At 41.0% G+C, this 13,178-nt stretch overlaps 1 protein-coding gene across 2 annotated transcripts; it reads left to right on the top strand.

The window, feature by feature from the left end:
- Positions 1 to 2,248: 2,248 nt before the first annotated feature.
- srrm2 (serine/arginine repetitive matrix 2) lies at positions 2,249 to 12,590 on the top strand. Of its 2 annotated transcripts, none has more exons than XM_054606901.1 (14): positions 2,249 to 2,481; positions 3,887 to 4,138; positions 4,269 to 4,364; positions 4,819 to 5,004; positions 5,719 to 5,802; positions 5,886 to 5,951; positions 6,033 to 6,065; positions 6,283 to 6,399; positions 6,556 to 6,694; positions 6,842 to 8,868; positions 9,519 to 10,196; positions 10,721 to 10,795; positions 11,268 to 11,375; positions 11,951 to 12,590. In XM_054606901.1, exons 2-14 carry the CDS (start codon positions 3,891 to 3,893, stop codon positions 12,003 to 12,005), a joined length of 3,912 nt encoding a protein of 1,303 aa, XP_054462876.1. In that variant the 5' UTR covers positions 2,249 to 2,481; positions 3,887 to 3,890; the 3' UTR covers positions 12,006 to 12,590. The 2 variants fall into 2 exon arrangements, with proteins under 2 accessions (XP_054462876.1, XP_054462874.1); XM_054606899.1 differs by having other exon boundaries at positions 5,883 to 5,951.
- The last annotated feature ends 588 nt before the right edge of the window (positions 12,591 to 13,178 follow it).

Here is a 13,178-nt window from a genome sequence, read left to right as displayed (position 1 = left end):
CAAAGATTTAAATTAATCTGAAATGCAATAAATTGACATTAACATAACATCAATTTAAAGTGAGCCTATGAAGGAATAAATATGTTTCAATAGATAAATAAATACAAGAATTGTACTTGAATGAATGGCACTGATATGTCTTTACTTTACACCTCTGCTCCTCAACATTTAATGTGCAAATGCTGTATTCTTTAATTCTACTTCATTTATTTGACAGCCACAGTTAGATACAGTACCAGTCAAAAGTTTGGACACATCTTCTCATTCAATGTTTTTTCTTTATTTTTATTTTTATTTATTTTTCTACATTGTAGATTAATATTGAAGACATCCAAACTATGAAGGAACACATATGGAATCATGTGGTAAACAAACAAATGCTCAACAAACCAGAATATGTTTTATATTTTAGATTCTTCAAAGTAGTTGAATGAGAAGGTGTGTCCAAACTTTTGATTCTGGTTTGTTGAGTATTTGTTTGTTTACCACATAATTCCATATGTGTTCCTTCATAGTTTGGATGTCTTCAATATTAATCTACAATGTATAAAAAAAAATAAAAAAAATAAAAACCATTGAATGAGAAGATGTGTCCAAACTTTTGACTGGTACTGTATGTCAAATCTAAAATCTACTTTTGTGCTTACATGTTTCATATTCTAGATTTAATGTTTAAATTACCACACAGTTTATGTTGGGCAAAGTATTTTCTTAGATATAAACAGTACAGACTACACAGAGAATATGAGGAATAACAGGAATACACAGGCTCAGGTGAGTATTTACAGTAGCAGTCAAAAGTTTGGACACACCTTCTTATTCAACTACTTTGAAGAATCTAAAATATAAAACATATTCTGGTTTGTTGAGAATTTGTTTGTTTACCACATCATTCCATATGTGTTCCTTCAGAGTTTGGATGTCTTCAATATTAATCTACAATGTCGAACATTTTTTAAATAAAATAAAGAAAAAACATTGAATGAGAAGGTGTGTCCAAACTTTTTACTGGTACTGTATGTGCAGCTATATTAACTACAATATTTGATGCCAAAACAGAAAAAAAAACATGCAGGTGTCTGGTAAAATTGTTTGATTTCAGATTCCGATTGTTTTTCCTGAAACAGTAGTGTCTCCCTTGAAGGTTCCTTCATATTTCTCAGTATAAGTAGTTGTAGTTCTCTCATTTGCCACAGGGGGTCGTCTTTACCAACAAGGTGAACCTTGAGAGTCAACTTTGTACATCCTTGTACACAAATAATTACTAATGACAACATCTGTTTCTGTTTGTCCTCATTTCATATAGGCCTACTTCATTTTTGGTTGTTGTTAGTTTTTTCTTCAAATACAATATACACTCTGTGAACTTAAAAGTACTTTATATTTAGAGAGGTCTCTCGAGTCTTTGATTTACAAAGTCCAGCTCCAATAACAAAAAGCCAAACACAAACACAAAAATCTTTTTGTGTCCTTTTTTTCATGAATATAAGATAAGATAAATAATCCTTTATTAGTCCCGCAGCAGGGAAATGTACAGGATTACAGCAGCATAGAGGATAGTGCAAACAAGAGACATAGTAAAAAAACAAGATCAAAAATAAGTATTATAAATGAGCAATAAAAAACACTAAAGAATCCACAGTAACTGAAATATTATATATACAGACAGATGAAAACGATGATAAACTATTATTATTGACGACGATAATCATTATGATTAACATTTTTAAACATAACATAATAAGTATTATTATTATTATCATAAAAATCATCGGCCGCAGCAGCATTGTTAATATTCCTATTCTTCTACTTATTATTATTAAGACACTAAAAACCTGTGCAATACAAATACACTGTGCAATAATAGTTATAATAATTATTCTGTCTATTCTGTCTATATCTGTATATTTCAGTTACTGTGGATTCTTTACTGTTTTTTATTGCTCATTTGCTTATTTATAATACTTATTTTGATCTTGTTTTTTTTACTATGTCTCTTGTTTGCACTATACCCTATGCTGCTGTAATCCTGTAAATTCCCCCCGCTGCGGGACTAATAAAGGATTATCTATTTTTATCTTAATATAGTGACAAACATGACAACATTTGCGAGGTGGCAATACTGCAATTCACAATATCCACTACTAAGCAAAATAATAATAACTCATCCGACCATTGTATGCACTCTGTTTTAATGTGTTTACATAAAAACGATTTTCCCCCCCGACACCTGAACGCATCGCAGTTTAAACGTGCGTGTGACGTCATCTGGATTTCATCTCGTTCTCCCTTTGGTTCGGAGATCAGACCAGCTAGCTAGCTGATAGCTAACTAACGCTAGCCATATTTCTTTATTTTTTTTCACACAGCTCGAAAGCCTGACTTTATCATAAGGTCTGTTTTAGTTTCTGATTCCACCGGACATCCATCGCCAGACTCCTCCCGACACCGTGTTTCTCTCCGCTCCCGGTGAAAACCCTGGTACGTAGCAGACGCGTTAGCCGTTAGCATGCTAGCTTAACATGGGAATTGTTCGCTGCGCATAAGTGTGGCTGGGCCTTTTATGGACGTGTAGCCCCACATGCACCGTGTTGCTTGTTAAACTTAACCCCAACAGTGAGTTTTGAGCCGTGTTAGCCGTATTCTGTGAATCCTAGTTTAGTATTTAGTAAGTTTATCTTCGCCTTAGTCATCAGAAATCCGCTCTCTTACATTTGGACGTAGCAACAGGCCTGTTTTGGCGCACGTGTTAATGCGCAACAAAATCAATTTTATTGTAAATATTAAACTCACAATGATCTGAATATGGATATTTATTTAGACTTGACACATACACACACACACATCCCCTCAATGTCTCATATGTTTCATAATGCCGTTTACCAACGTTGCTGAGAAGCTGACACACTTTCACATTTTTAAGTTGTTTGTTTGTGTTTCTGTTATTTCTGTAACAGTCTAACGTTGCTGTTTTTGCTGTTTTGTCAGCAACCTTCATATGGTGTAGGACTTGAGATACAGCCATGACAATGATCTTGAATCACTACTGGTTAGTTTATGTCAGCCATCTTAGAATACACAGTCCCTCAGTGTTTTTAAAATGCTTAAAATGGCAAAACTGCAGAGGCTTGTGCTGTTAAATTGGGGAAAAGGGATTAAAATACATCATTTAGGTTTATTGTCAAGGATATGGGTTTTTAGTTTTGATGATCCTTTTATTTTTCTTTGTATTCTGGAGATATGTACATAAAAAGATGTGTGTTAGATTAAGATCTTGGATATCGTGGCTGTAAGAAAAATGATAACCAAATGCTGGCCTCAGAAAACCTTCCTGTTATGGACCCTTTAGTAGAAGCTCCTAACCATTCAAAGATGACAGAAACAGACTAGGAAGTAAATACTAGAGTAAATGGGATTGTTGCGTAAAGGAAACGGACACTGAATAATGCTGTTTTAACAATATATTCTCTTTTATTTCAAGTTTTTGTTTTCAGTAAGAAGGAATGATTGAGCCTTAATTGCATTATGCAAAATCTAAATTGGACAATCAGTCTTGTCTGTTGTAGGAGCCAAACTATGGAGATGTCTATTAAATCATTGCTAAAAGAGAAACAACATTGTTCTCACCCATAATACTCCTGTTGTCACACCTGTATTATGTTTATGCATCTTTGTGTAGGATTTTAGGGAAAACGTATTTAGTATTTAACCTTTTTGAACGAGGCTGCTGTGGGCATGTGTTGTAAATAAGTGTTTCGCCACAAATACCAAACACAGTGCATCTGGTCCTTGTGCATAAATGTATGTTACAATTCTTATGCTACTGTGATGTCCATAAAACATAAACTAAATACCATTTCATATCTTTATTTTTATTCTTTTGCAGAGCCATGTACAATGGGATTGGCCTGACGACTCCGCGGGGCAGCGGCACTAATGGCTATGTGCAGCGCAACCTGTCGAGCCTGCGGGTCAAGCGGCCGCGGGATGAGCGCGGTGGCGAACGGGACGAGAAGGACCGTGAGAGGCTGGAGAGCCAGCTCAACAGACAGCCGAATGCTGACATCCTGGAGCACCAACGGAAGAGGCAGCTGGAGGTCAAGTGTGCCGAGCTGCAGGACATGATGGAGGAGCAAGGGTAAGACAAATGATGTAGATTGCTACAGTGAGGGAGAAATACGAATAATGAAAAGGTTGTTGCTATTTATTTGTGCAGTGTTAAATAATATCCTACATAATATAATCCCTTTCTCTGTTTGGGTGGTCAGGTATTCAGCTGAGGAGATCGATGAGAAGGTGAACACTTTCCGAATGATGCTACAGGAGAAGCAGGAGCCAGCTCCTGTCACCGCCGACAGACCAACGTAAGTACAACGAAAACAGACGGCAACAAAAAAAAGAAAAGAGAAGTTGTTTAGATGGAATTAAAGATATTTTGACTAGTGATAGATCACTGGCTGCACTGATATGCTTTGTTAGTTGTCTTTGGTGCAAACAAATTCTGCAGGATGTAAATATTGAAATGTTGAACCCACATATTGTTACACATAAAAATTAAAACAATGAACAAACACCACAATTTCATTATGCATTGGTTCCTTACAGTATACTATTACAGCCTGTTTAAATATGTGCTTAAAATATTTATAATTTCAAAAAACAATAATTATAGGAAACATAAAATGTCATTATTTAACTCTGTAGGCTGACACAGCAACACAAATGTGACAAATGTAAACATCAAGTTCCCAGAGCATTGCATTAGTTCATATATCACAGTGTCAGTAATGCAAAGCTGTGTGGTTTGTTTTCTCTCAGGGCGACAGAGACTCATGCTCTGGCTGCAGCCAACCAGCAGAAAAATGACCGTCTTCGTGCTGCTTTTGGCATCGGCAGCGACTATGTGGACGGGTCATCCTTCCACGCCGACCGCAAGGAGAGAGAGAAGGAGAAGAAAGAGCAGGAACGCCTGGAGAGGGAGAGGCAGCAGCAGCAGAAATATACGTAAGCAGGATGAAACACACCCACAGTGCTGGAGTGCATATCGAAATATGGGCTGTTTTTCATTTCAATCTTGCAAAGTTGAAAAAGTAAACATTCAATATACAGTGTCAAGTCGATCATGCTAGTGCTGGGTTGTGTACCAAAAATCATATCTCAGTTATTTTAGACTGAATGACGATAAATAATATATATCTGTGTTTTCTGTGAAGTGAGTTGTAAGTCAAAGCCACGTTTGAGAAGTCGCAAGCACTTATTAAAACAGACATGGTTAACATTTGAGACAAATAATTAGAGACTCAAGTTCAATAAATATTATATTGTGTTCTGTTTGGATTACTCATCTAAAGGGTTATTGTAGAATCAAGTTGGAAGCAAGGCCTGCAGTATTTTTAAGTAATATAATCCATATCACTTTTATCTATCTATCTATCTATCTATCTATCTATCTATCTATCTATCTATCTATCTATCTATCTATCCATAAAACTTCTTAAACACTTCCAGACAAGCTGGCATGGTTGGTACCAATAGATGCCTTAGGTCGCCTTGTTTTATATGGTACCAATATCTTCATTCTAGCTGTAAGAGGCAGCTTTTAGAGCCAGCTACAGCCTCTTAAATAGAGTAATGTTGGGCAGTGAGTGTAATATGTTCATTCATCATCCAGCCTAATGTCAGCCCCTGACTCTACATCTGCTGCCTTTGCTCTCTCAGGTTGGTGGAAGATTCAGACAATTCAGATTCTCCTCCCAAGAAGCGCAGTCGGAAGAAGAAAAAGAAAAACAAGAACAGAGACAGGTGAGAGAATGAACTTGATAAGAGTAGAAATGGTCCTGACAATAAGGAAAAAGGTCTGACAGATTTTTTTGTTCTGTCAGCAGCTCAGAGAGTCAGTCCCCATCTCCTCGACGAGAGAAGAAGAAATCCAAAAAGAAGAAAAAGAAACGGTATTCCGTCACTGTATCCTCATCATATATTTAATTATTTCACGTGGACCGTGATTATTGACTGTAAATTTTGTGTTTCAGTGAGGCGTCAGAAGACGAGGAAGAAGAAAGCAGGTAGGTGTTTTTAAATCTGATATCTATCTTGCCTCATAAGCAACCAGCAGATCATTGCTGCTTTGTTCCTGTCCTGCCACAGTTCATACTGTAAATAGAACATCTTACTGGAAAGAGAGAGTTTTGGTTTAAACCTGCTTCTGTTTTTCATTTAGAACAATTACACTGAATATACAGGGTTGTGTTTAAAGTTCTGTCCCCTCTGACCCACTTAAAGTTCTTCAGATGAGAAGCAGCAGGAGTCAAAGAAGACGACAAAGAAGAATAAAAGTTCAAGTCCTCCTAAAGCAAAAGCAGTGCGACACAGAAGCGGCTCCTCTAGCTCTGCTCACAGGTATGAGACAATATGATGGGGATGATGTTATAAAAAAATAATTCTGGCAATAAGGAGTAGCTATAAAGACTGAAGCTTCAGACATTTTTAGGACTAGTGTTTAAACGTACTGTATTGGCCTAAATCGATTTTTTTTTTCCCCACTGATATCAACAGCCAGTCTCCAGCTCAGCTGAGATCACGTCAACAGGACCAAACTGCACGAAAAGCTGATGAAGGAAGAAAAGGGAGATCGCCAGAGAGGAGGAGGCGGGGATACGAGGAGAACACTCCACTTCATCAGGGAGGAGAAGGGGTAAGGCTGAAGCTGGACTAAACCCTTTAAAACGCTCTATTAGATCTGTTTCTTTTGCTCATAGTATCCCAAACTAAATTGAAACTGATTACTTTTATCATGCTATCGTGAACATAAAATGACACCAACAAATCTTTCCTCTTCTAGAAGAAGCCCAATCTTGAGAGAGAAAAGGAGCGGCCGAATGACGTGGAGAAGACCTCCTCCAAGAGGAGACATGACTCCTCATCCCCTTCTCCACCACCACCATTAGAAAAAAGCAGGGAGAGGGAGAAAGGGAGGCGTTCTAGAAGCAGAGAGATGGAGAAAAGGAGGCGTTCAAGGAGCATGGAAAATGAGAGGGAGAAAGGGAGGCGTTCAAGAAGCAGAGAGGTGGAGAAAAGTAGGCGTTCCAGGAGCATAGAAAAGGAGAGGGAGAAAGGAAGGAGTCCCCGAAACAGAGAGATGGAGAGAGGGAGGCGTTCAAGGAGCAGAGAAAATGAGAGGGAGAGGGGGAGGCGCTCCAGAAGCAGAGATGTTGAGAAAGGGAGCCTTTCAAAAAGCAGAGACATGGACAAAGGGAGGCGTTCAAGAAGCAGAGACAGGAGGGACAAAGGAAAGGAGAGTGTTCCTCAGAGGACCAGGCATGACTCGTCTTCATCCCGTTCTCCTTCTCCTCCTCCTCCTCCTCCCAAACAGGAGACTAGAAGGGAAAGGAGCAGAGATGCTAATCGGGAAAAAGACAGGAATAAAGAGGAGAAAAAGATAAGACGTGACTCCCCGTCTCCCTCGCCTCCACCTGTGAAGGAGAGGGCTAGGAGAGAGAGGAGTGGAGAGAGGGAGCGTAGGACTGAGAGAGGTCCGGACTCTAGGGCTACAAATGATCTGCACAACAGGAGAGAACCTGGTAAGAGACAGGAGAAAGAGGCGTCTCCTTTCCAACAGAAAAATGACAGGAGAAGAGACGGAGGACACCCGTCCCGCACTTCCCCGTCACCCGCCTCCCGCTCACCTGTCACCAACGGCCGTCAAAGAGAGAGAGACGACAGGAGAAGAGAAAAAGATAGCGAGGTCATTAAGGAGAAGGACCGTCATCCTAACAAGCAGAGGGAACAAGACAGAGAGCGAGGCCAAGAAGGCGGCAGAAAGAGAGACGAGGATGTCGGGTCGACTGCAGAAAGTAGGCGAGACGGACCAAGACCCGCTGAGAAAGGCGGGAGCGTAAGACCAGAAACGAACGAGAGGCCAGAGAAGACGAGGAGCCCTCTGAGGAAGGAGAAACGCGATGATAAGGAGAAACAGGCTGAGAAAAAAAAAGAGAGCAGCAGTAGTAGTAGCAGCAGTGGCAGCAGCAGTGGCAGCAGCAGCAGCAGCGATAGTGACAGTGATAGCTCCTCGTCCTCCTCTTCCTCCACCTCTTCATCCTCATCCTCTGAAGATGAGGGCAAGGCCAAGAAGGCTGGAACGGAAGGGATGGAAAAAAGCAGCACCTTGGAAAGTGCACCATCCGCCATTGGAGCTGCAGTTGAAAGACATATAGCCAACGGTAGAAAAGAAAGCCCACAGAGGGAGAGAGAAGGTGGAGACAAACGGGAGAAGGAGAGAGCTCCTGCAGAGAGCAACATGCCCCGGAAAAAGGGTCAGGAGCGTTACAGCCCCACACAGATGGACAGCCCCAGTCCTCCTCCGTCACCGTCCAACAGAGCGGACGCCGGCGGAGACGGTAACAGCTGCTCCCCCTCTGAGGCCGAAGCAGAGAAAACCAGGGTGGAGGCCAAAGTCGGGGAAAGGGAGAGAAGAGGGGAGAGGGACACAGCCAGGAGGCCTGCGCGGTCAAGCTCCACAGCCAGGAGGTCACGCTCCCCACCCAAAAAACCCACCACCTCCCCCCCTGCACGCCGCACTCCACCTAGGCAGTATCAGGAACCCCCACCCCGATCCAGGAGAGCTTCTCCTCCACCGGCCTGGTCAGACCGGGAGAGAGAGAGGCAAAGGGACCGAGAGAGGGAGAGAGACAGGGACAGAGAGAGGGAGAGGGACAGGGACAGAGAGAGAGAGAGGGGGAGAGGGAGGGAGATGGAGAGGGAGAGAGAGAGGGACAGAGAACGCCAGCGGGTTGCCAGGAGGAGCAGGACCAGGAGCCCAAGAAGGCGCAGCAGGTCCAGAAGCCCGAGGAGGCCAAACCCCCCCAACAGGTAAGATAAAAACCTGACATGCAGTTTATTCAAATCTTTTACCCGGTATTTATTGAGCCTTTGCTCTACTCAGAAAAAACAATGGGAGGTTTCATGAAACCAGGTAGCTAACGTTAGACTGTTTAAGGAGTCGTTTGTATTTACAGTGAGGGAGTTGATGATGACTTTACATAACTATGAAGAGTCAAAACTCTTAACTCAAATCTTGTTACTAAAGTTAACTAGCTATCCCTCACGGCTGACAAGGCTGCAATGAAATCTCTCCAACACACTTTGTCCTTGGCAACAGGCTGCTGCTGCTGCATCTTGTCTAGCAGGGACGATTTTAGCTTTTTAGGGGCCCCATGCAAAATCTTGTTTTGTGAACAAATGCTACTTTTTACAATTGAAAAAAATATTTTATTAAACTTAACTGTATTGTTTAAAGCTCAAAATGAAATAAAATATGCATTTTTGTTCATGCAAAACATGAACAAAAATCACTTATTTATGTTAAAGGTCAATAAAAATGATTGTAGCTAATGATAATGTAGAAAAAAGAGCAGCTTAGGTTTTTTGGTATTTTACGACGATGCCAGGAAGATGGTAGGGAGGTATGACATGCTCAATCTCGATCAAAACCAACTGTCTTTAATATTTTCCTCCTCCAGGTCCCGGCGCTCTCCGTCTCCACAGCGGAGAAGGAGGAGCAGTCGCTCCCTCTCCAGAGAGAGGGCGAGAGAAAGGGAAAACGAGAGGTTCAGGCAGAGGGAGGTAGAACAGGAGAGAGAGAGAGTAAAGGAGCCTCCCCTCCCTAAAGATGTACCACCACCCCGCAGGTCCTCCTCTTCCTCCTCATCCTCCTCCAGCTCCTCTTCCTCGTCATCCTCACCTTCACCACAGCGAGAGAAGCAAGACACAAAAGCACCAACAGAAAGAGACATGAGAACAGAGAGCGAAGAGCCAGAGCAGAAAAGTCGTTCCTCTTCTTCACCTCGTCCTTCCAGAGACTCATCCCACGGCCCAACCTCAGGTATCAGAGGCTCCCAGTCAGACTCCAGGCGCCCTGATGTTCCCTCCAGAAGGTCTCCTCCGGCTGGCAGCCAACCAGAAACCAAACCGTCATCTCGAGAGTCAAGCAGGAAGCGCTCACCGGTGACGGCTCCTCCACCGCCGGACCCACCGGTCAGAAGTGAGAGCGCTGTCAATGGGAACGAGGCAAGTGCAAACAAGAAAGCCACCAGGAGCAGCAGCTCCAGCTCCTCTTCTTCGTCCTCATCCTCCTCCTCCTCCTCCTCTTCATCATCCTCTTCAGACAGCTCCGACTCCGAAGCGGAGCAAGGAAAAGGGTAAGCAGGAGACGCAGAAAGGTGTGCTTAGATGAACAAACTTTGCTATTGTTTATTATCAAATAACAATAATTGTTCTACTGATTACAGGGGTGTTAACAAAAATCTCGGTTTAGAATCCAAAATAAGTTATTTGTGTGATTCGTGTAGATTCTTTGCATTTTTCTTGGTCTGCGGGTCTCTATTGGTCGGGTCAGCCGCCTGGTTCTCCGCCTTAATTCCTCCTTCTTGCCACAGTGGTGCACCTCGTGGCCTGTTCTGAGGGCTAACAGACTTGAAGCTGGTTTGTGTTCACACTGAGGGGTTTTTCATTACATTACTTTTGTAGCAGTAAGATTTCATTAAATCTAGGGTGAGTTCTTTCATATCATCAAGCTGAAATCTCATGTAAAATGACATTTTGAAGCTGATATTTAAAAGAGAAAAAGCTTCTGTCACATTTTTCTGCCCTGATGAGTTTACACCCCTGTGATTAATCATAACTTATTGATCATAACCCTGTTACTATGTTTTCTTTTTAACAGGAAGACAGTCAAAGCTCAGAGCTCTCCTTCCTCATCCTCCTCATCGGAGAATGAAAAGGAAACTAAGAAAGCGAGGTAAGAACTTTGTTTCTGGTTTGTTGAGAACTGCTGTTCCTGAAGACAGTACTTTCTGCTAATTGAATCATTGTCAGTATAAAGTATCTTTGGCCAGTTGCTCAAAACCTCCATCTTTTTTTTCACTTTAAAGAAACATTTCAGTAATGGACTTTTTTATTTGATAGAGACTTGTGCAAACTTTAATTGCATTGTCTCGAACTGATTACCTTTGTATGAAATAATTCGGGGGGTAATAGTAGCTTGTCAATTAAATAATAGTATACATCATCAAGGGAACATCAGCTTTTACCTTTTCATGCTGCGTTTGAAGGATCATGACGGGGAGAAAACACTGATTGTTGAAAATTGAAATACAATCATCATTCATTAGAGATGTGTATTGCATAATGAACTGTTCTGACACCAAACTAGAGTTCTCGAGCAGCGTTTTGTCTCTGAGATTTTGATCGAGCGTTTGTTTTCCTCACAGCCCTGCCGTGCCTCAGAGGGTTCCTGCTGATTCGCTGAGAGATTCCCGCTCACTCAGTTATTCTCCTCCAAAGTACATTAGAGCAGCGCCGGAGTCGCCGAGCCGCAGGTCTGTAGCCACTGCATGGCGGCTATCCCGCTGTCTTCATGGACATTTGTCTTGAGTAGTGTGCTGATCAAAGTTTTGTTAGGGTTAATCCTCATAATCCGCAACAAATGCACACATGAGTATATAAAACTGTACTTCATCAGACTTGGTTCTATTTCAGTATTCAGAATATGGCAACTCATGAGGTCCAAACAGAATCAACATAGTCACAATTGTCATGTGTTGGGGGAAGGCAGAAACCATGACTATCGAATTGTCTTAATTTCTAGCTAAACAGTCAGATGTAAACGTACTGACTATTCAGAGTACTTGAAATTTACACCAGATGAAGAACAAAAATAATATGCAAACCTTGTGATTGCTTCCCTTTTTGTTTTTTTATATTTTGCCGTATGTTTCAACTTGTTGCGTATAACCTGTGCTGGTTGTTGAAATGTGCTATTCAAATAAAGTTTATTTATCACTTAGTTCATTTATCAGCACAATATATCTTTTCCACCAGTTAAAAAAAGTGATGCTGGTGCACACGGTGTCTTTATAATATCATGATTTATTTCCTCTCTCCTTCCTGGTAGGAGTGGCAGCAGACAGTCACCGAGCCGCTCATCAAGCAGCAGACGAAGGAAATGAGCCGACAACTTGAGGCGCATCTCTTCTTCTCCTGTGTTGTTTCTCTGTTCAGCTCCGGCTGGTTTGAACTGGACACAAATGTGGACTTCACAGCCAGCGGTCAGTAGATAAACCTCCGTGTGGTGGCTCAGAACCAAAACGAGTCCCCCCCCGACATTCAGTTATCAACCTGTTTGCTTTTTAAGCAGCGCTGACCCGAAGCTGGCTTGTACATTTCTTTTTATGAGCTGAATAAGAAAAGTACACGTTCACACACACGCAGACACAGTTAAGTTAAATGTAACTCTAACAATGTTCCTCTGTAATTGTACTGTTTGTTGCGTTATACCTGTAGATATGAGCGGTCTGTATTTTGGTTATTATCATGTAACAGATTCAACTTTCCATTTAATGTGAGCAGAAACTGAAATGTTTAATTGATGATTAATTTCTTTGTTGAAAATGGTTAATAAAAGACAATTGTACATTTTATTTGTGTGGAATTTTTCCATGTGGTTATTGTTGGATATCAAACTTAAGAATAGTTTGGTGATATTTTCTCTCCCATCAACAAATTCTGCAAAAACACCCAAATCAACAATAATTGTATCCATTAAACATTTATTGTGTGTATCACAGCCTGATATCTCTTTTTCCTTCATCACCATAAACACACTGGAGTTTATTGACTCAATCCTACATACAAATACTCACTAAAGCACCAGATGGGGATTAATCCGCCGCTTAAAATAGTCCCCAACAAATGCTCTATTTCCTCCTAAATACTAAAGTGACTAACTGTTTTAGGAGATTCCTGAGCCTTTTTTTTTTTTTTTTTTTTTTTTTTTTTTTAACGCAATACTATACATTTGTGTTTTTAGAGATTTATGTCTTCAGTAGGTTGAGAGACGGACTCCAACCTTGTTGGTTTTGGACGTATTGGGATTTGTTTGCATTAACAGAAATGTAGAATAGTACCACCATTTATCCTTCAAAATCTTCAACCTTTTAAAAGTAGTGCTAACCAATTCAGTATAGACCCAAGAACTTGATTTGAAATTTAAGTTGAATATTGCCATATTTTTTAATCTAATGCAAAAAAAACAAGTAATATTTCTCAGTGTAAACAGTATATAGCGGAATTTAAATGTTGGTGAATTTTTTTTGTCATTGTCAAGCAACTAAAAGACGAGG

The sequence above is a fragment of the Anoplopoma fimbria genome, chromosome 11 (genome assembly GCF_027596085.1).
Source record: "Anoplopoma fimbria isolate UVic2021 breed Golden Eagle Sablefish chromosome 11, Afim_UVic_2022, whole genome shotgun sequence".
Taxonomy (NCBI): Eukaryota; Metazoa; Chordata; class Actinopteri; order Perciformes; family Anoplopomatidae; genus Anoplopoma; species Anoplopoma fimbria.
Note: the sequence above shows the minus strand (reverse complement) of the source record. Positions and strands in the feature narration are given on the sequence as shown.